Here is a 21,403-nt window from a genome sequence, read left to right as displayed (position 1 = left end):
AAACCTCCATACTATTTTCCACAGTGGCTGTACTAATTTACATTCCCACCAGCAGTGCATAAGGGTTCCTTTTTCTCTACATTCTTAGCACTTGTTATTTTGTGTCTATTTGAGTTTAGCCTATGGATTGTGGGTTTTATAGCTGTTTGCCCATCTATCCATCTGTCCTGTATCTTCTAATTTGGATTTTTTATTATGTTCTCATTTTGTCAATAAAATGTATTTCCTTAAAACATCTGTAATTTCAACAGGAATTATAAAGTACAATAATAAAACAGTTGCTTGGGGTGCCTGGGTGGCTCAGTGGGTTAAGCCGCTGCCTTCGGCTCGGGTCATGATCTCAGGGTCTTGGGATCGAGTCCCGCATCGGGCTCTCTGCTCAGCAGGGGGCCTGCTTCCCTCTCTCTCTCTCTGCCTGCCTCTCTGTCTACTTGTGATCTCTCTCTGTCAAATAAATAAATAAAATCTTAAAAAAAAATAAAACAGTTGCTCTTAAAAAATGCTACTCAAAGAATTAGATAAGAACTTTAAAAAGCCATGCTAAAAGCGCTAAATTGTGAAAGGCACAAAATGTCACTTCATGTGACATTTGACAATGGCTATCACTTGTAGGTTTTGTGGAAATCAAGACACTTATTATTAGGCATTTTGAGTTGACCATTTTAAAACAATTATGGCATTACTGTTTTAACCATATGTACATCTTAATTACCAAGAAGAAACCATATCAACTTTTATAGCTCATGGAAAGCTTTCTAATCTCTACTCTAGATTAAGGTAAAGAGAATTAAGGCCTGAGAAGTGACAGGGCTGCTTAGCCACAGTGGCAGTTGAAGTTGATGATAATTAACAGCTTTTGACTGTTAGCAGAATGGCGGTATAATGGGATCTGCTTATGGTAATGAAGCATTGACTTGATGGCTGCGTGAAATGATGCTTTCTCATTTATTTTATACAATTATTGGGGAGATCTGTTCGATGATGATAGTAAGCCCAGAATTTTTAGATTTCTGTAGGATATATACTTTCAATATTGAGTTGAAAATTAGAAGCCCTATTTTATAGTATTATCAATTTGTAATTACCTTATGGAGAAACTAATTCCAAGTAGCAAAATAAAAACAAAACAAAACCACTCTAATTATCCAGTACCTTATCTTTCTTAAGTAGCTGCAATTTGGGGGGAGTATTTAATATATCTCTAAATTGGAAATTGTCCAACCATTTAAGTTACTCAAAAAAAATCCAATAAAGTTTTGGAGTTTATTTATATCTTGTCTCTGGGTAAGATAAAGAATTGTCTAAGATGATGTAGGCACTGTTCAAGTTTATTTAAAGTTTCAGCCAGGGAGATGCTCAAGATCAAAACAATTGGCAATGAAGGAAAAGATGCTTCAGGGTATGTGGCAATGTGACATTAAAGATTACGTCAGATAAAGTCTGCCTCAGGAATGACCATATGTCTTTTCCATCTGACATCTGTTTCAGGACTCAGACAAATGAGTCAAAGGTTTTAGATCCACTTTGAAGAATTGTTCTTTCATCACTTTTATTAGGTTTGTTTACAAATTAATCAGATGTGTTTGAAATGGTTCAAATGTGCATACATTCAAATGAATGGACATAATGGCAAAATTATATTCTTAAAAATTTGGACAATTACTCCTTTCAGGTTGTATGGGTTTGTGCCGTTGAGTACTACGATGAAGTATAGATATCTGTGCTTTTCACTTAGAGAAAGAAGAGAAATCCGCCCCACCCCTAGTTTTAAGCTAATACAGGAACGAAATGGGAGGAAATAATGGCTCTTTTCTAAGAGAGACTTTTCCAAAATGACTTTAAAAGAACAGGCGAAGGAGAGCAGAGCCACGTCAGTTGTGGCTTGAGTTCGAGATAAGCAGAAGTGTGTGTGTGCTTAACGTCACAATGCAGGAGGCTTTCCCCAGAGCAGTTTGCCTGTCCAGGGAGCTGTTTCATTTTGTGTCTGATACAGCTGTACTTTGGAAAATAGCTGGTTCCCTGCCTGTTGCTTCATTATGGATTATACAGGTAAAATTAAATGTAAAATATTGTCCTGCCATGTAAACTTATTTAAAAGAAAATCTTTTGCATTTAAACTTAAAAATTATGTTGATTGTGTTTGTGTTTTTAAAAATATCATGTATTTGTTGTATACATGAATCATGTATCATGAATTTGTTGTATACAAATTTTGATTAGTTTAGGATAAGCACTTAAGGGAATTTGTCAGATATACTCTTGTTTTTTCTATTTAAGTTTGGGTCACACTCAAACAGACTTAAAATAAAATGCCATCCGTAATTAATTCTCATGCCTCCCCTCTGGGCCAGAAGGTTTAGAGTACAAATATGTGAGTTCAGGTTATGCCACCCAGAGAATAAAATATACTCACCATCTACAGAGAGCTTCTGGTTTCTGTAAAGTATTTTTAGCATTGTGATAGTTGCTTTGTGCACGTGTGTGGCTAAGTCTTTTAGATAGAATTGCTATAATGTGGTATTTGGAGAATTACAGTTTTTACTCCAAATTTTCTGAATAGTGATATGTCTAGAATTTTTGGATAGAGAACTAGCCTCTTTCTTTTTTAAATTGCATAATCTTATTCCCAAATCCTAGTTTCTGAATGGTAAATTAGTACAGGTTTGGAAATAAAGTTAAGGTTAGACCAACCATGGATGGTGGTTGCTTGGTGAGTAAGTGGGGGATTCCATGGGATCAGGTGGGCTGAGAGTGGGGTTAGGAGGTGAGGTGATGATAAGAAGGAAAGGGCATGAGTCTTTGCCAAAATATGTGAGCAAATTCAACAATTAATTACCTTAATTGCAAGTTGTATTACCTTAAATTTGAACTTTTAGGTAATGGTGACACTGTTTTTTGACAGATTCCTTTTAAACTAAAGAACACAGGCTTTTGGAAGATTTTCAACCAGGGCAGAGACCCACCTTTCATACCCAATATAATGACAAAATCCCAGTGTGCATTTAGAATAAGCTGTACTTAACATTCTCTATAAATGATCCCTTTTTATGTGTGTGTAGATCTTTGACAATATGGTACCAAATTGTAAAGTTTTGTGAAATTGATAATTTAAAAAAACTTTTTGTTATCATGTAATGTATTATTTGCTTCAGGGGTACAGGTCTGAAATTGATAATTTAAAATGTAACTTTTAGGAGCTTATTATGTAAAGGACTTTTGTAAATATTTTTTGAAGATAAAACATTTTAAAATAGTTACCTCAAATCTTTTTTTTTAATAAATCCATATTTTCCTATTTTAGAGCTTCTTTAAAACAAATATAAGTATGTGTATGTGTGTGTGTGTATTTGTGTGTATATATATTGGATTTTTTTTTCATAAGATTTAATGTACCAGAATTTTTGTTTCACAGCTCTGAAATAAAATAGACTTACCTTTTAGAAGGTGCACTACATGTGTGCTACTCTGTGGAAGCAGAAAGGGACATATTTTATAGCCTATGCAAAGAACTAAAATTTCCAAAATCTTACAGGGAGCTTTACTATGAATATGTTTTCAGTTAGAAATTTGTACCTATTTTCCAAAGATCAGAATCATTGATTCTTTCATTTTTCTATAGTGTATATATTGCCACTAAACCACTTCTATGTTGTTTTCAGGTAATACTTTATAAACATGTAGGTGGTATTCCAAAAGACGCACAACTTTAACATGCTAACTAGACATCAAGAGGAGTACTAAGGGAACTTTAGTGTGAACAAAATCTCCAGGGAGATTCCAGATATGACACTTCCAAATTAGTTATTGTGTGTATCCTAGAGAGAATATGTAGCTTAAGTTCTTACAATATTAATAGATAAATTAATTAAGTTAGTTGTCTGATGTGGTAGGAAGCTATTTTGGATGTTGTCTTCTACAGTTATTTTTATAAACATATACATAATTGCAAATAGAGGCATATTTGCTCTAGTAAACTGCAAAGAGAAGAATGCATATATTTTCAGTTCATGGGAGAGTGACTTCTTTTGTATTTGAAAAGAGAATTTATTTTATTGTCAGCACAGTTCATGAAGCATAACCACTTTGTTCTTAATGATGTCATCATAGCACTGAAAGCATATTATCATGCAGTAGAAAACAATTCTTGATGATTCAAGAGTAGATTTATTTATTTATTTATTTATTTTTAAAGATTTTATTTATTTATTTGACAGAGAGAGATCACAAGTAGACAGAGAGGCAGGCAGAGAGAGAGAGAGAGAGAGAGAGAGAGAGAAGCAGGCTCTCTGCCGAGCAGAGAGCCCAATACGGGACTCGATCCCATGACCCTGAGATCATGACCTGAGCCGAAGGCAGCGGCTTAACCCACTGAGCCACCCAGGCGCCCTATTTTTTTTTCTTTATTATTTTTTTTTAATTTGACAGAGAGAGAATGAGAGAGGGAATGGGAGGGGCAGAGGGAGAAGCAGACTCCCTGCTGAGCAGGGAGACCATTGTGGGGCTCGATCCCAGGACCCTTGAGCCGAAAGCAGATGCTTAACTGACTGAGTCACCCAGGGCCCCTGTTTATTTTTCTTGGAATGCTCTTTCTCCCACAGGGTTCCATGTCATCCATGTGGTTTCCTTTCAGTTTTTTCAGGTCTCTGTTGAAATGCCATCTTTTAAGGGCAACATTACCTGACAGTTTTACCTGAATAACTCTCCCATTCAGACACTTCTCAGCCTTGAGTTCCTTATATCTTTCTTTATAACGCATGCCACCACCTGACATGTTACATATTTGTCTGTCTTACCCACTAGACTATAAGTGCCATAGAGGAGGCCAGGCAATAGTTGTTGAGTGACTTATGAATGGGGTTTCCTCTAAAAATGGCTATTGACTTGGGTTTAAGATTTTTACTACTATCTTTCTTTATCAACAGAGTTCTGATCTAACAATGAAGATTTTGGCCACTAAATTATTTTGAATATTGATCTTTCCTTTCATTGCTCATTTTATCCCAAAATTAGCAGTACTAACTTTACTAATGGAAGGTAAGGTTGCAAGCAGGCATAATTAGAATTGGTAATTCAAAATCACTTTGGTTTTGGAATGTATTATGTGACTTTTTTTTTTTTGGAGAGGCATGGAAGATATCAGATCAGTTTTATTTCATTATATTTTCCTTAGGCAACACATGAAAATTTGTCTTCATTCTCTGAGCTCATGCCAGGTGCCTAGAGTAGAGAATTAGAGCAAAATAAGGTTTTGTAATCTATTTAGTCAAAGATGGGCCTTCCTTGATATAGATTCCAGCCTTCTAAAGTATTTAGAAATACCTCCGGCCTCCAGAGGTTGTAGAAATCTTAGTAGGAGTCAGAGGTTGTCATTTGTGTCCAGTTTTGCTGGCAAGTGAGATACCTAATGGTTTTTAATATACTGACCATGTTATAGTTCTCTAAAAAGTTGACTTCTTGAAAAATATTGCAGCCTTTAGCTTACTCTCAGGGGTCAGCACCAAAAAGTAACTATAGGCACTCAGAAAAGTGTATCTATATATGCATATATACACCTTCATCTATGAACTCAAGGAAGGAGCTACATCAGTGATTCGGCAAAGCAGTTATTGCATATAGATTATGGCCTCTGGTGAATTATCTCTTACCCAGGATCATTTTCTCATTCTGCTTTTCCTCTGGGGTCTCTATTGGCCACATCCATCTACCATTTGTGTGCTCTTTGTGTACAACATCTAGTATGCGATTTAAAATAGACCTTATGTAAGATAATATTCTGGTTTCAACCCTTTTGAAGGGTATTGCCCTTTTGTACTTCCTACAGTTATATCTTAATGGCATTACTGATATTCTCCTCTGGTTGTTACCATGACCAATAATTTGGGAGGGATAAATTTTTCTTGATTCCTGAATTTTAATTCCTTAATTCCTGAACGGCATAGTCCTCTGTCATATTTAGCTTTCTCTGGTGACCCTTTCTCTTTTAATATTTTTCTCCATGGAACACTGGGTTTGGTGCATAAACAATGAATTCTGGAACACTGAAAATAAATTTAAAAAAAATTTTTTTTAAAAAGAATATTTTCCCCACATTTTCAGTTGATTTCTATTTTCCTTGTTTTAATGGAATACTTAAAATTAGTTTTCAAGAGTAATTATGGAAGAGTGTTTGAGAGCACATACTTTGGAACCAGATGACCTAGGTTTGAATCCCAGTTTATCATTTAGTACTTCAATCAGCTTGGCGAGTTATTTCACTATTTATCAAATATGGGTACTAAATGTATCTACATCTTAGGGTTGTTATAAAGAGTCAATAATACATGAAAGCTTCCAGAATTCTACCTGGCGCATCATGAAAATTCAGTAAATACTAGTTATTGTTATTCTTTCATACAACAAAATGTTTGTTCTTTTCTAATGTAGCATCATTGCACTTTCTTCATAATGATTTAGCATTTTTAGTAAGCAAAGGTCAAATTACTTTGAATAAGTTATGCTATGTTCATACAATGGAATATTACGCAACTGTTAAAAGGATGAGATGGATCTGCATATACTGACCAGAAATGCTATTAATATTTTTGATGGTAATTTGCAGTTCCACATTCATATCAGAATTTAACATTTAAAAACTCTATTATATAAAAACATGTCTTTGTAAATGTAAGAAAGTATTAGGTGTACAGCTTAGATGAATAGATGGGAGAGGAAGCTTGAGACCTTGAATTTCTATTTTATATGATTTTAAAAGTGTGGGATTGTGGGAATACACACACACACAGACACACACACACACACACACACACACACACTCTTTTTATGTATTTCAGTGTTTTGAAAACATTAAAATTTATTTTTTTGCTTGTATTGGATAGATACTCCAGTGAAAGTCTACATACTTCTAACTTAAAAAAAAAACAGATTTCTAAGAGCAAAGGCAGTGTAGGAGAGTTTTATTTATCAAGTGAGTCAAAAGACAAAATAACAATACCTTCAATTATTTCTTTGCAGGACTAGATTGAAAAGAAATATGTGGGTCCTGTGTGCCCAGGGACACACAGGTATACATAGGTGTGTGCACACAACCTTAAAATGACTGAGTTACTCTGGAAAAGGACAGGAAGTCTCATAAGGCAAAATAAAGAAAAATAAGGCCAAAGGAATGGGATAAGAGAAATGTATGTTAATAATATAGTCGTAGAGCTGTGGTTTTTACATTTGAATAATAGTTGCAACATAACTAATAATGTAATTGCTAACATTTGAGAGTTCACTGTGTGCCAAGCAGTGTTCTAAGCACTTTGTTATTTTTCTGTTGGTATATGGGTATATTTGTGGGTATATTTTTATGCCCAGAATGTGTGTGCCGAAGTATACATATTTCCACGTAATTGCGATTGAGTGTATAGCCCTTGATCTGTCAGTCTAGCATAAACGTAGAAAAAAAACCCCAATGAGTTCTGTAGTTATTTTTAAAGGTAGTTTACTTTTCTCATTTCTGATATTCTTAATTCCCTTGAAAAGTTTTACTTGCTGCAAAAAACCAAGAACCCCGATCTGCATGATATCTTTGTGGTTAGTTGCTGTAAAGCCAATATTTAAATTTCTTTGAGGTCTTTTTTGGTGCCGGGCATTACAGGGTGAAGATCTCATCAGGAGGGTGAATATATATGTGGATCTGGGTCTTGTGCATTTTGTGACAAAGGAATTCCCCTTTGAATCGCCTGCTCCCCTGAAGCCCCTGGAGTCTCTGGCTCAAGCCGCCCGTCAGTCTGTGCAGTGTCTCTGACGTCATCGGTGTATGCATAAGCCCTGCTATTGTCTTACTGCTACAGCCGGGCTGGGGATTGCAGTGTCCGCTGTTGCTGCTGCTACCTAGTCCTGCCTCCTGCATCCCAGAAGAGCCACGTTGGCTTGCCTTTCCCTATCGGATTTTCAGAAGCAGCTCTTCGGTTTTTGTGCTGTTGGAGACCTTGCTTTTCAGTCACACGGGAGAACACTGGAGCTTGTAAGAGGAGAATCTGGCAGCTGGACACAGCTTGGACTGCATTGTGTGTCTTCATGACCCCTGCTGTGTAGCCGCTCATCTTTTCACTCTCACACGTACACTCTCCTCGATTTTATTTCCTTCCCTTTTTTTTCTTTCTTTCTTCTAATTTTTTTTAAAAGCAGCCTCTGGAGCCAGCCATGTTTGGCACTGAATCTTCATGTAAGTAAATGGATCCCACTTCTTTGCTGTTTAGAAATCTGTTTGCTGTCAAGGTTTCATTGGCTTGGACTTCATATCACTTTGCCTTAGGTCGTTAACAGCCTTTGTGTTTTGGCTCTAATTACAAAGGAATTGATCCCAGGGAAGGCACTCCTCCCTATCTGGGTTATTCATCCTTAAGGCCAGGGATGTCAGTGTGGTCAAAACCAGGCCTTCGAGAGGGAGGAGGGAGGAAGACAGGAATCCAGGCAGTCTCCTCAGAACGTGTTAATTGATGGGATCAAGTCTGTCACTGATCTATTGTGGGTTCTATAATGCTCCTTAAACCTAAAGTAGAAACTGGTAGGAGCTGAGATGATAGTGTATATTAGAAAGGGAAGAAGGGTTTACAGTTTTTATCTAAAAGGAAAAAAAAGGTGTCATTATACCCTCTTCCTCCATATTTTTACAAAAGCATAGGAGTAGACATTATATGCAGACCACAAAAGCACCTATTTTGGGCCCACTTAAAGAAAAGAAATAAGCTTTATTGTAGAGTTTTTTTTTTTAACAGAATGGTTTCAATATTGATATGCTGGCTAGCATCACAATCCAACAGCATCATATCTCTCTTAAAACTTATACAATGAAATTGCTTTGGTGCAGAGCAGGCCCTGCACAATGGCTGGGCTGGACAGCACTTGTAGACAGCTACAATTGGTATTTAAAAAATGATGACTAGCCTGACTAATTTGAGTATTATTTAATGTTGGATGTAGAATAATATAACTTATCCAAGCAGTCTGACAGGCTTTGCAGAATATTTTGTCATTATCCATAAGCAAAGATGACAGTTAAGTATTTCTGAGGAGACTCAACCTGCTGGCCTAGAACATTAAAAATTGGCATGATACCATCTTTGTGGGGAGAAGGGAGTTAGGGCAGGAATTCAGGAAATGCATTTCATAAGAATTTATAATCTGACCTTTTCTTTCTGATCTCAGGTGATTGGTGTACCTATTAGCATGCAGCTGATGATTATTCTAGAATAGTGTTATTTCAAGAGAGCTTATAATCCTCAGTTTTTTTGTTTCTTGGTTGGTTTTTTAAAGGATTGATTATTTTTGTTGTTTCACATGGAAGCTTCTCATTGCTGAAATTAACCACCCTGACTAATGAAGGTCAAGATAGAATAACAATGAGACATAATGTTCCATTCAGCATATGATAATATTAAACAATATTTTTTGAATTCACTTAATGGTACATCTGGAATTATTGTCACTCAAGAAGTAGGAACAGATTATTAAGTGGCAAAGACTTTCTACAGTTTCATTTTAGTCATGGAATTTTGATGTAGGAGCATAGGTATGGATAGAGATATTTATCTACTGAAGGAAAATTAGTCTTATTACTTTGTTTAGCTGAAAATAGAAGTTGAAACTCAGTGTGGGAGTCTTTGGGCTCTTGGATTAGGGACTCTTAACAGTGTCTGGCCAGGTTTACTAAGCAGATACAGCCTTTCTTGATTATTGAACCTGATCTTTTAATAATGTCACCCATGTGCTGTGTGGTATGTTTGAAAACTGCTGGTTGCTTTTGGTCTCCGTGGCTACCAGCTTACTGAACAGACAGAATACCATTCAGAAGACAGAACACCCATCATGCAGATTTTTGCATTTTTTTTAACCTAGTTGAGTATTAAGTTTTGCTTCTTGCTTATCACTAGAAGACCATAGCTAGGTTTGTATTGTCAGTGATAATCATTAAGTGTTGAGAAGGGACTGCCTTCTTTTGATTAGGAGGTGCCTTAAATCTATACTCAGAGTTTAGACAAGTGTATTTTCTTTCTGTTTGGAGGCATAGCTTTCTAGGCCTTTAATTTCTGCCTTTTGGCAGCTTCATAGGCTGAAACTGTCTATATTTAGAATATTCAGAAAAATAAGTCACATTTCAAGTTCTAATTAGTTCAGAAGGAATCTTCAAAACCAACTAAGACATTCTCACTAAATTTTTATAATAAATAGTTGTTTATTTACCCTGTGTACAATGTTGTGCTAGATCCCAGAAAGGTCATTTTTTTCTAACATATTCTGATTTCATTATTCTTATTTTCGATTCCTGGTTGTAGTACTTTGCTTGTATTGATGTTTTAAATTGAAGTATGGTTTACATAGGACAAAGTGTGTTAGTCAAAGTATGCAGCTTGGTAAATTTTTGCCTATGGTTTATACCCATGGAACCACGCCCCAGATTAAGATACAGAATATTTGTATTACTCTAGAAATTTCCTTTGTGACGACCTTTTCCAGTCAAAAGGAAATCACTATTCTGACTTCTTCTGCTTGTAGAGTCACATGTAAATGGCCCTTGTAAATTTTCTCTCTCTTGCTCTGCCTATAAGAGAAGGAAATGTCAATGTCCTCATTTTTCAAGTATTTGAGTAAGTTGATTTTATGTTTCAGACCTTTGTAGTCAGGAATTTTTAGTAGCTGGTGTCACGTTTTAACATGTTCTATGTCACTAAAATAGTATTGCTCCATTTAAATATCAAAAGACCCTCCCCTCCAGCACACACATACAAAAGACTTAAAAACATAAAAAAATTTACCTCCAAGAGTAGACACTGTTCTTCAAAGTTAAAGACTTACATGGCTATAGTATCAGAATTAATAAATGCTCTTACATTGTTTTAGTGAATATCTTTAACAGTGCCAGTATCAGTTTTTCTGACTTAGTAGATCTGAATCTCCTTGGTTATATAGATTGGCTACTGTCTATTTTGGGCCCACTTGGAATGCAAATGTTCGATATTATATGTGGATGAATCCTTACAAAGCAGGAAGTCTAGCTTCTGTAGCTCTGTTGCCATCTTGAAGTATTTCACTGAGCTTTTCCTTTACTGAAATTTCCCATGTCTAAAAATGGGAGTAGTATGTCTGTCTGCTCTTTATCTGCTTTGAGGAAATGCAATTTTAGTTTCTGTGGTCAGAATAATTTAGGTTTAAGAAAAAAGTACTATCAGTAAAGTTTTGTTAAAGAAAGTAGTCATTAAAATGCATATTTTTGGTACTTAATTTTACTTAATGATATTTAAAAATCAATATATTGAATTCTACAAAAATTTGAAAATTTTATTTTTCTCTTTAAATTTTATGAAGGGACAGAAAAATTTCATCTTTTCTTTTGGTGGAATAAAGAAAACCAGTTTTGTACTGCTATCATTTGGTTACATCCTTCTTGATAAAGCCAGTTATTCTCCAAAGTATAAACACTTCAAGTACAATGAACATTTATTCAATTAGCATTTATCTCACTTAGTCCTCCTTCTGTCTCCCCTCCCATATTTAACTTTTTGAGGCCTCAAGGGTACCATTTAAGGTGTGCTGTGGTGGGAATTGTGCCCTGGTTTAACACATTAATATGGCTACCAGAGACACTGTCTTATTAGTCTAGTGAAGAGAGCAACATGTTACCTTTTGAGAAACAGCATGCCTCCGGGCAAATAATTTTTCATTTAATCCCTCCTTCCAAAATTTTGTTATAGTTGTAATAAATTCAAAAGAACATCTAGTGTGTCTGTGAAGGGGAAAAAGAAATAACTAACGTGCCAGTAAAGCAGTAGGATTTAGTGAGCTTAGTAGTGATGGGGAAATGTTGGATATGTGTGTCGAGATGGCAGTTCTCTTGAGCTCTGGTGTGACTGGCCCTGCAGTTGTCTGGATGCCCACATCACCTTGAGTAGGTAGCTAGATGCTGGAAAGGATTTGGGATACATGTGATACCCCATGTCGTTTATCTTTGATGGACACCAGAAGAACAGCTGTTGCCCTTTGTTTTCATTACCAATGAATGCATTAAGTTGGAACTGACAACTTCTCAGTTTTAATCGTGAGTGTGTTTCTAAGAATAATGTAATTATCTCAAATTTTGAGCCATTGTGTGGAAGACAGTCAAAATAATATACTCTAGCAATATTAGGTCACCAAGAAACTATACAATTAAACAGGCATCTCTTTGATAGAGCAACAAATGAGTCACACTCCTTTCTTTACATGCGTTTCAGGGCCATTCTTGACAACCAGTCATATGTGAGGTTAAACTTGGATCTATTGTTTTGGTTTAATTTCTGTGAATCAGTTGGGATGTTAATAGTTACCATGTTCATTCAAAAATGCCTATTTGCAACTGGACCATTTTTCCATATAAGTCCTACTTCTTATTAAATAATTGTGTCAGAGTGCTGTTTTTGCTGTTAGTATGTTTGGCATTCTAGTACTATATTATTTTGTTTTCCCCTTTATTAGCTTTTGTCATATGGAACAAGATAATTTAGGAATACAGCCTTTTCCCTTTCCTACAGCTTTAACTGGCTATTAGTACTTAGCTGCATTGGATTTTAGATTCTTTCCTCTTACTTAAAACAAAAGTACAAATACTTACGTATATACATAAAAACTTACCTCTAAGTCAGCCCTCAAGCAGTGAATGTAAAAGAAAACTATTATTCTACATAACTTCAGATAAGTAGAATACCACAGACTGCTAATGTCACAAATATGGGAAAGTAATTACAGATAACAGAGATTTATGTTGGGACATGGTCATACAGGAGCCTGGGAAAGTTAAATAAAGCTAATATAACTTTTGACTTGTTTTGCTGTATCATCTTTTCTTTCCTTCTGACAATATATTTCTGATGTGAAATTTCCTTTTGGGTTTCTCGCATGTTAATATTTGACATTGTAATTTTTAGTATCAAGAAAATATTTTAAGCTAAATAAGATAGAAAAATATTTTTCTTCTGGATATTTATATACTTACTCTGATAGTACAGAAATGGAATAAAGATACCCACTCGTTATTTTTAAATTCTCTGATTACTTATTTTCACTTAAGTATTGGTTTCCCTAATTGTTAGTCTATTGTTTGTTCAGCAGAAATTACACATGAGTTTTCAGTGATCTCTTGTTTTCATTATCACAATGGATCAGATTCATATCCTGTATAAACCATGGGGAGTCTATGGGGAAAAATGACCATATATGGAAACTTTCCCCATAGACTCCCCATGGAGTTACACAGGATGTGAATAGGATTCATTGTTGTTATGGATTCTGAGTTGGAAGAGTCACTGCTAATGTGTATTTTTAACAATAATAATAGTCATTGCATTAAATTATGTCAAGTAGCTTTAAATTATCAATATAAGACTATATGTGAATTGCTATTTTAAAAAATTGTTTTTCAGAGAGTATAGCTATCTCACCATTTTTTTCCTAACAAATAGAAAGCATTTATTAACATGTTTATTAATATGTTAATTAGGAAATACACAAATTTTGAATTATTTACAGGTCCTCTGATGTCATAACTGCTGTGCTAGAATAGTGAATTACAAAATTTTCCGTGTGGAGATTTTGCTCGTATTAATAATGGATTCATGTAATTGTGAACTAAAAGATGAAAATACAATTTAATACATGTTGTAGAAATGGCTGCAACCATGTGCCAGGTTCAGTGACTAACTGTAGATACTCTGGTACTCGATTGCCTGGATTCAGATCTTGGCTCTACTACATTCTACCAGGGTTTGGCCACTTACCATCTAAGCTCTTCTGGCCCCAAATATGGCTCAACCAATTAACTCTTGATATTAGAGGATCTTGGTGTTAGGGGAATCTCCTTTTTGGAGCCAGGATGTTTGTAGCACTTACCAAGGGTTACCTGTGGAGCAGTAAGAAAGACTGGTTAAAGAAAGGGAAATGTCGCTTTCTAAGACTGGGTGGAAGTTCTTTTATGCAAGTCTTTGAAGTGACTTAGTGGGAGATCTGAAGAGAGGAGACTGCATGAAACTGGATGAAACTGGTTAGAGTTGGCAAATGTCCAGGTATTTCTCACTATTGGTCACCTCCATGGCAGGTATCACTAATTGATCAAGTAGTCTTGTAGGATTGGATTAAGCTACTAAAATTTGGAATGTTTTCCTCTTAAAACATTGTCTTTTAACTGTGTAACTGTTTTCTACATTAGTGTGAATCATAGTCACATAAATAAATATTTTATCTTGCAAATAACTATTGAATTTAAAAAGTTAGGACTCTTAAGAGTTCTGGTAATAATAAAATATAAATAATAAGATATAAAATAAACACACCATTCTGTGACACATTATGGTTCTCAGAAATGTCAAAAGGTTAATGATTCAGAGCTACCACTGGTCTCTTTTGGATGAAATTTACACCAATTTAGACCTATCCCCAGAGTGTGGTAGGGTACCTATCCTATCCTAAGGATGCTTTCTTTAGAATTTGAATCTACTGTGGCTTAAGGTAATATTATTGAAAATATGTTCTGTGGGCTTTATAGGATGTTAATATTGAGTTTAATTAAATATTCTAGCTAAGAAGTGTATTACACCAAACTGGCACATATCAGAAATATCTGAGTGACACAGCAGAATAGCATATGGATTTTTATTATTAAGCCCATATTTGTTATAGGTAAACTGTTATGTACTGATACCTAGTTATATATTGATAGTTGACTACACTTCATTTAAGTTCACTTATTTTTTAAGATTATTAAATAAAGGGTCACCTGGGTGGCTCAGTGGGTTAAAGCCTCTGCCTTGGGCTCAGGTCATGGTCCCGGGGTCCAGGGATCAAGCCCCGCATTGGGCTCTCTGCTCAGTGGGGAGCCAGCTTCCTCCTCTCTCTCTGTGCCTGCCTCTCTGCCTACTTGAGATCTCTGTCAAATAAATAAATAAAATCTCTTAAAAAAGATTATTAAATAAAAATAAGGAAGTATTATGATCACCAGTTTACAGCGTGAAAACTAAGGATTGTCTCTTGCCAATCCTGATATAATTTTAGGAATCGGAAAAATTGTTTTCCATTTCTTTGTGAAAGTTTCCAACTGTTAAAATTCAGGCTTATTGGCATATTTTGGGAAGTACTGAGCGTCACTGGAATGCAAATAGATTAGGAAATCACAATGACTCCGTTAGAGTATTATTTACCACTTATGTCCTTCATCCTTAGCTACTTCTAGAACACCTAAGGTTAGCAGGAGGCTTTGGCTTGGCGTGATGCATGGACTTGAATCAGGAGTCTGGAATTTTTCATCTGAAACTTTCCTAGATTTGTTTTAGTATAATAGTATTGCTGTATAACAAAGTACCCCAAAACATAGTGGCTTAATATAAGCATTTATTACTGTAGTTCACAGTTCTATGGGTTGGCTGTACGCAGTGGTGGTTCTGTTGTGGGGTCTCTAATAGAGTTGCAGTCAGATGTCCTTTGGGGCAGGCATCATCTAAAGTCTTCTATTTATGTATGTATGTATTTATTTATTTAACAGACAGAAATCACTAGTAGGCAGAGAGGCAGGCAGAGAGTGAGGAAGGGAAGCAGGCTCCCTGCTGAGCAGAGAGCCTGATGCGGGGCTCGATCCCAGGACCCTGAGATCATGACCCGAGCCGAAGGCAGAGGCTTTAACCCACTGAGCCACCCAGGTGCCCCAGGAGTCATCTAACGTCTTAACCTCAGCTGGATGTCCAGGATAGCTCTCCCACTTGGATATCAGTTGAAGCTGGCTGTTGACGTGGGACTCAGCTGGGGGTGTAGGCAGGTAAGCTTATACTTATCCTTTCCATGAGGTTCAAGTTTCTAATAGCATGGTGCTAGGTTCTCAGTGGAAGCATCCCATGATGGAGCATTCTAAGAATCCCAGGAGGAAACTGCAGTGTTTCTTATGGCCTAGTCTTGGAAGTCTCAGGAGCCACAACCACCATATTATGTTGGCCAGCCAAGTCACCAGGACAAGCCCAGATTCAAAGTGAAGGGGATTAGACTCCTTCTTTTGGTGAGAGAATGGCAAGTTTGGATTGTAGAAGAGCAAGTAGGATGGAAAATATTTTTGTGGCCATCTTTGGGAAATATAGTTTACTACAAGTAGTTTCTAAACTCTTCTATGAAGTTGGTTCCGCAGAATGCTGGTGGGCTTCTCTAAGTCAGGGGTCTGCCAATTTTTTCTGTAGTGGACCAGATAGTGAATATTTTAGACGTGTGGCCCATACAGTCTTTTTTTGCAACTATTCAACTCAGCCATTGTGCAAATAAGCAGCCATAGTCAAATGAGTGTGTCTCTCTTCCAGTAAAACTTTATGAACACGAAATGTGAATTTCATATAATTTTCACATACCAAAAAATGCTCTTCTTTTATTTTTTTGCCCCAACCATTTAAAAATGTTAAAAAAAAATTGTTATATCAAGGGCTGCAAAACCAGGTGGTAGGCAGATTTTGGCCCATACGCCTTAGTTCAATGACCCTGCTCTTAATCTGAATTTCTTTTTTAATAACTGCAAAGCTAAAAGAAAAACAGATATATTCAATATTAAAAGTAACTACTTTTGGGGCGCCTAGGTGGCTCAGTTGTTAAGCGTCTGTCTTCGGCTCGGGTCATGATTCCAGGGTCCTGGGATCGAGCCCCGCATCGGGCTCCCTGCTCAGCAGGAAGCTTGCTTCTCCCTCTCCCACTTCCTCTGCTTATGTTCCCTCTCTCACTGTGTCTCTCTCTGCCAAATGAATAAATAAAATCTTTTAAAAAAATAATAACTACTTTTGATATATAGGTAAGACTGATAGATGAACTTATGTTCTTGTTGGTTGGTTTTATGACTAAATGTTATACATTTGAACTTATAAATGTAGTCTGTTTTACATATTGGGCTCTTGCATATTAGTTTGTTTGAAAAAGATTGTGTTAAAAATGAGTGAGAGAGGGGCACCTGGGTGGCTTAGTGGGTTAAGCATCTGCCTTTGGCCCAGGTCATGATCCTAGGGTCCTGGGATGGAGCCTTGTGTCCCTCCCACTGTCAGGGAACCTTCTTTTCTCCCTCTGCTGCTGTTCCTGCTTGTGCTCTCTTGCACTCTCTCTGCCAAATAAATAAATAATATCTTTAAAAAAATGAGAGAGAGAAAAAATAAAGTAGACAAAACCCTATGACAGTTGAAGACTTTTAATCTGTTATCAGAATAACATAGGTAACAAAAGTAAGACAGGATATAGAGACTGTGATTCAATTTCACAAATATTTATTGAATACAGAGGATTAACATGTGAGAAGAAATAAGAGAGCAAAAAGCTTTCAAGAAATTTAAAGTTCAACTGGATATAGATGGTGAGGCAGGAAGAGAAGAACAGAGAGGTTAATAATACTAAAATTATATTTCTCATTCAGTTAAAACAGTGTAGATGAGATTATTTTTGATAGCAGTACCCATGGATCAAAGAAAAATAGTTGGTTCACATTGGAATTGGCATTGCATAATATGCCAATATGACAAGGGAAAACAATTTTTTCTTTAATTTTATTGAAAGATAATTTACATAGGATAAAATATATAACAGTTTGATGAATTTGGCAAATATATACATATATGTAACCGTCCTTATCATTACAATCAAGATAGAGAACATTCCTATAACCTTAGAAAGTTCCTTTGTGTCCCTTTGCAGTCAATTTCCAAATCTCTAGAATTTCATATAAATGGAAACATACAAAGTATACTATTTTTGTGCATAACTTCTTTTGTTCAGCATAATGTTTTCAGCTGTGTTTGTGGCCATCGGTAGTTCATTTCTTTTTATTACTGAGTTAATAGAAATAACATAATTGGCTCAGCCATATGCCTATTGATACTGAGTTGTTACCTGTTTTGGGTTCTTACGATTAATGCTACTATAATTGTATAATTCTCAGAGTGGACATATGTTTTATTTTCTTTTGGGTAAAGACCTAGAAAGGCAAGTGCTGAGAAGCTTCCAAACTTTTCCAAAATGATTATACTTTTTTATATCCCCATCAGTAACATGTGGGAGCTTAGTTGCTTTATATTCTTGTCAACACTTGGTATTGTCAGTGTTTTTAATTTTAGCTAATTTAGTGGATGTGTAGTGATAACATTTTGTGATACAATTTTAATTTGCATTTCCCTCATTCTTAAAGATGTTGAACATCTTTTCATGTGCTTATTGGCCATTGGTCTGTCTTCATTGATGAAGTGTCTGTTCAAGTACTTTACTCATTTTAAAAAATTGGGTGTTCGTCTTAATGAGTTTTGAGGGTTCTTCATATATTTTGATACAAGTCCTTTGTTAGATATATGTATTGACACTATTTTCTTATAGCTAATAGCTTTTAGTTTTATTAGCAATGTGGTTTTTAATTTTGATGAAGTCCAGGTTTTCAGTTTCTTGAGTCAGATATAAGAAATGTTCGCCTACCCAAGATTGTAATGATTTTTTCCTTACCTTTTCTCCCAAATGTTCCATATGTTTTGCTTCTCTGTGTGTTATGATCTATTTTGAGTAAAGTTTCATATATAGTTTGAAGTAAAGGTGGACATTCATGCTTTCCACAAAATTCAGTTGTTTCAGTGCCATTTATTGAAAAGACAGTCCTTTCTTCATTGAATTGGCAACTTTATAAAAAATCATTTGACCCTATATTTCTTGTCTCTGTATTTTATTCTAGAGATCTGTGTGTTTATTCTCAGAACAGTAGCATAGTCTTGATTGCTATGGTTTTATCATCACTTCTGAAATCAGGTAGGGTAAGCCCTCCAGGTCTGTTCTTTATCAAAATTGCTTTGGTTATACTTGATCCTTTCATATCCACAGAAATTTTAAAATTTGCTCGTCAATTTCTGCAAACAGTCCTGCTGGGATTTTGACTGGAAGTGTGTTTTAATCTAGAAAGCAATTTGGGAATAGTTGACTTTTTAACAATATTGGGCTTTCCAATTCATAAACATGGTATTTCTGTCTCTTCATATAGTTTAATTTCACCCAACAATGTTAAAATAGTTATGAACTGGGGCACCTGAGTGGCTCAGTTAGTTGAGTGTCTGCCTTTGGCTCAGGTCATGATTCCAGGGTCCTGGGATTGAGCCCCACGTTGGGCTTCCTGCTCTGCGGGAGTCTGCTTTTCCCTCTCTTTGCCATTCTCTCTCTCTGTCAAATAAATAAATAAAATCTTAAAAAATAAATAAATAAAATAGTTATAAACTTAAAAGAATAGGTTTTTTTTTTTCATTGATAAAAGAATGCTTATCTGGAGTAGAGTAACTTATCTTACCCACTGAATACAAGTTCCTTGAAAAAGTAGAGTACAATGTAAAAGTGATGTTATTAGTAAAATGTCATTAATTTGAGTTAGGAGGACTTGTTTGAACTTCTGAAAACATCTTAAATAGCCTAAAAAATGAAACTTCACAAAACAAATGTTGCCATGAAGAAGTCTTTTGTGGATATGTTTTAACAAGTAAGTAAGAATGGTTTATACCTAGAACACTTAAAATTATGTTTGTGTAAAATGTTTTTATAGTCCCCCAAACATTTGCTCTTTCAACAAGATAAACTATATTTCTTCCTCTTGTTTTTTATATTTTAGAAAATCACTTTATTATATTTTAGAAGTAACTTCACTTTAGCTTTTGCCAAAATATTCACATTTCTTTAGTTAGAAAGATCTAAGCTTAAGAATTTTTATATTTGAAAACAGGATCCCCTTCTTATGAAACTGGTCTTGTGGTCCTGTTGAGTTATTGGCCTTTTTACAAATCTGATAAATCTTTGGATTCTTATGATTTCAAGAGATTTAAACTAGCCTTTCTCCAAAAACAGATTCAGTTGGCATTTGTCACCTTTAAAAATTAAATTGAGCTCAAATTGACTTTAAGAACCTTTTCTAATTATTTGACATTAGTTCTGATAATTTCCAAAAGTCTTTAACCTGCATAAAGCCAGATTTGATAGAGATTGAACTGATTTCCAATAGCATGCTATATATATGCATTATAAATATGGGTCTGTAAACATTTATCTGATGTCTAAAGCAACTAACATCAATACCCCCACCCCTGTTTTAGGTGGTTTATAAAATGGCAGTCCTGTAATAACCCCCAGTTAACTAATGTCATCTTTGAAAGCTGTGGAAATGAATATACTTTTGGGGTTTGAGTTCTTCTGTACTGACTTTTTCTCACCCTCTTCCTGTGTTGGTCCCAGGTAGACCTACTTTGTTATTTTTGGTGTAAGTACATAGTACAGGGCTTACGAAGAGGGCTTTGAGACAGACAGACAAAAACATGGTTTTACTGTGTTGCTGTGGGCATCATCTTTTTCAGCCTCAGTTTATTCTTATTAAAACGGAGATAATAGATTACCTCATGGGACTGTTGTAATGCTCTAATGAAATAGGTAGGTAGGATGGCAAGCCCTTAATGGCACGTGATAAGTAATCTATAGTTTAATTATTTTAAAAGTTTTCTATACCAGAAACACTAGACCCTGTATGTATATTTGATATAAGCTAGAGTATAATCAAGGTATAATGATAGCATCAAATGGATACAAATTGAAAATAATGAGGAAAAAATTGTTTTAAGTGGAAAAACTTTTAAGTTTGGTCCCTGCCTTCTGGCAGTCTACATTCTAAGTGAAAAAGAAGAATTAAATTGTAAGTCATTCATATATACTTTATTTACATTGACACTGATTTATATAAATCTTTTACACATGCATAATTTACATGTGAGCAGTCCTTTTCTTGCTTCTCTTTGCATCCATGGTCTTCTCACTTCTAGTAGTATCCTCTTGGGTTTCTGTAATAGTCACCTTAACTTGTCTCAGCTCCCCTTATTCTATATCTAGGTCCATTCTACAGGTTACTTTTTTGCCCTTTAAAAAAATTGAGATCTAACTACTATATAATAAAAGACACAGATATTAAATGTTCAATTCCATGAGTTTTGACAATTTTAATTTCACACACACCTGTAAGCACTATCCACATAGGATAGAGAGCACTTCTGTCACTTCAGAAAGTTCCCTTTTGCCCCTTCCAGTTTCCCTCCTTATGAGGCAATAATTTTCTGATTTGTATATTTAGGGTTAGTTTTACATTGGACTTAATATATAGGAATTGTGCCATTTGTATTCTTTTATGCCAAATAGCTGTTCAATACCCAGCACCTGTTCAAAACACTCTCAAGAACTCTTCAATGCTTTTTGAACTAGGTATGAACTTTTTGCCCAGGTGTTTAAAGCTAACCACCATGTGGTCCCTACTGTCCTTTCCCAGCTTAACTCCTACTACTACCCTACATGTATTATTTGCTTTTTCCTGACTGCCTTTTCTCATGAC

General features: G+C 35.4%; 1 protein-coding gene across 9 annotated transcripts in view; it reads left to right on the top strand.

The window, feature by feature from the left end:
- ST7 (suppression of tumorigenicity 7) overlaps positions 1–21,403 on the top strand; it is a 237,560-nt gene that overhangs the window by 44,363 nt on the left and 171,794 nt on the right. Inside the window, exons 1-2 of one of the 9 annotated variants that reach the window (XM_032870796.1) lie at positions 1,944–2,049; positions 8,173–8,209. The exons of 7 other annotated variants lie outside the window; for them this stretch is intronic. In XM_032870796.1, coding sequence (XP_032726687.1) covers positions 8,188–8,209 — 22 coding nt within the window. In that variant the 5' untranslated portion in view covers positions 1,944–2,049; positions 8,173–8,187. Of the gene's footprint in view, positions 1–1,943; positions 2,050–8,172; positions 8,210–21,403 lie in introns of those variants that run through there. One more of the 9 variants, XM_032870805.1, reaches the window with a different exon arrangement.

This window comes from Lontra canadensis, unplaced genomic scaffold (genome assembly GCF_010015895.1).
Source record: "Lontra canadensis isolate GAN:19392208 unplaced genomic scaffold, GSC_riverotter_1.0 scaffold2, whole genome shotgun sequence".
NCBI classification, from domain to species: Eukaryota; Metazoa; Chordata; class Mammalia; order Carnivora; family Mustelidae; genus Lontra; species Lontra canadensis.
Note: the sequence above shows the minus strand (reverse complement) of the source record. Positions and strands in the feature narration are given on the sequence as shown.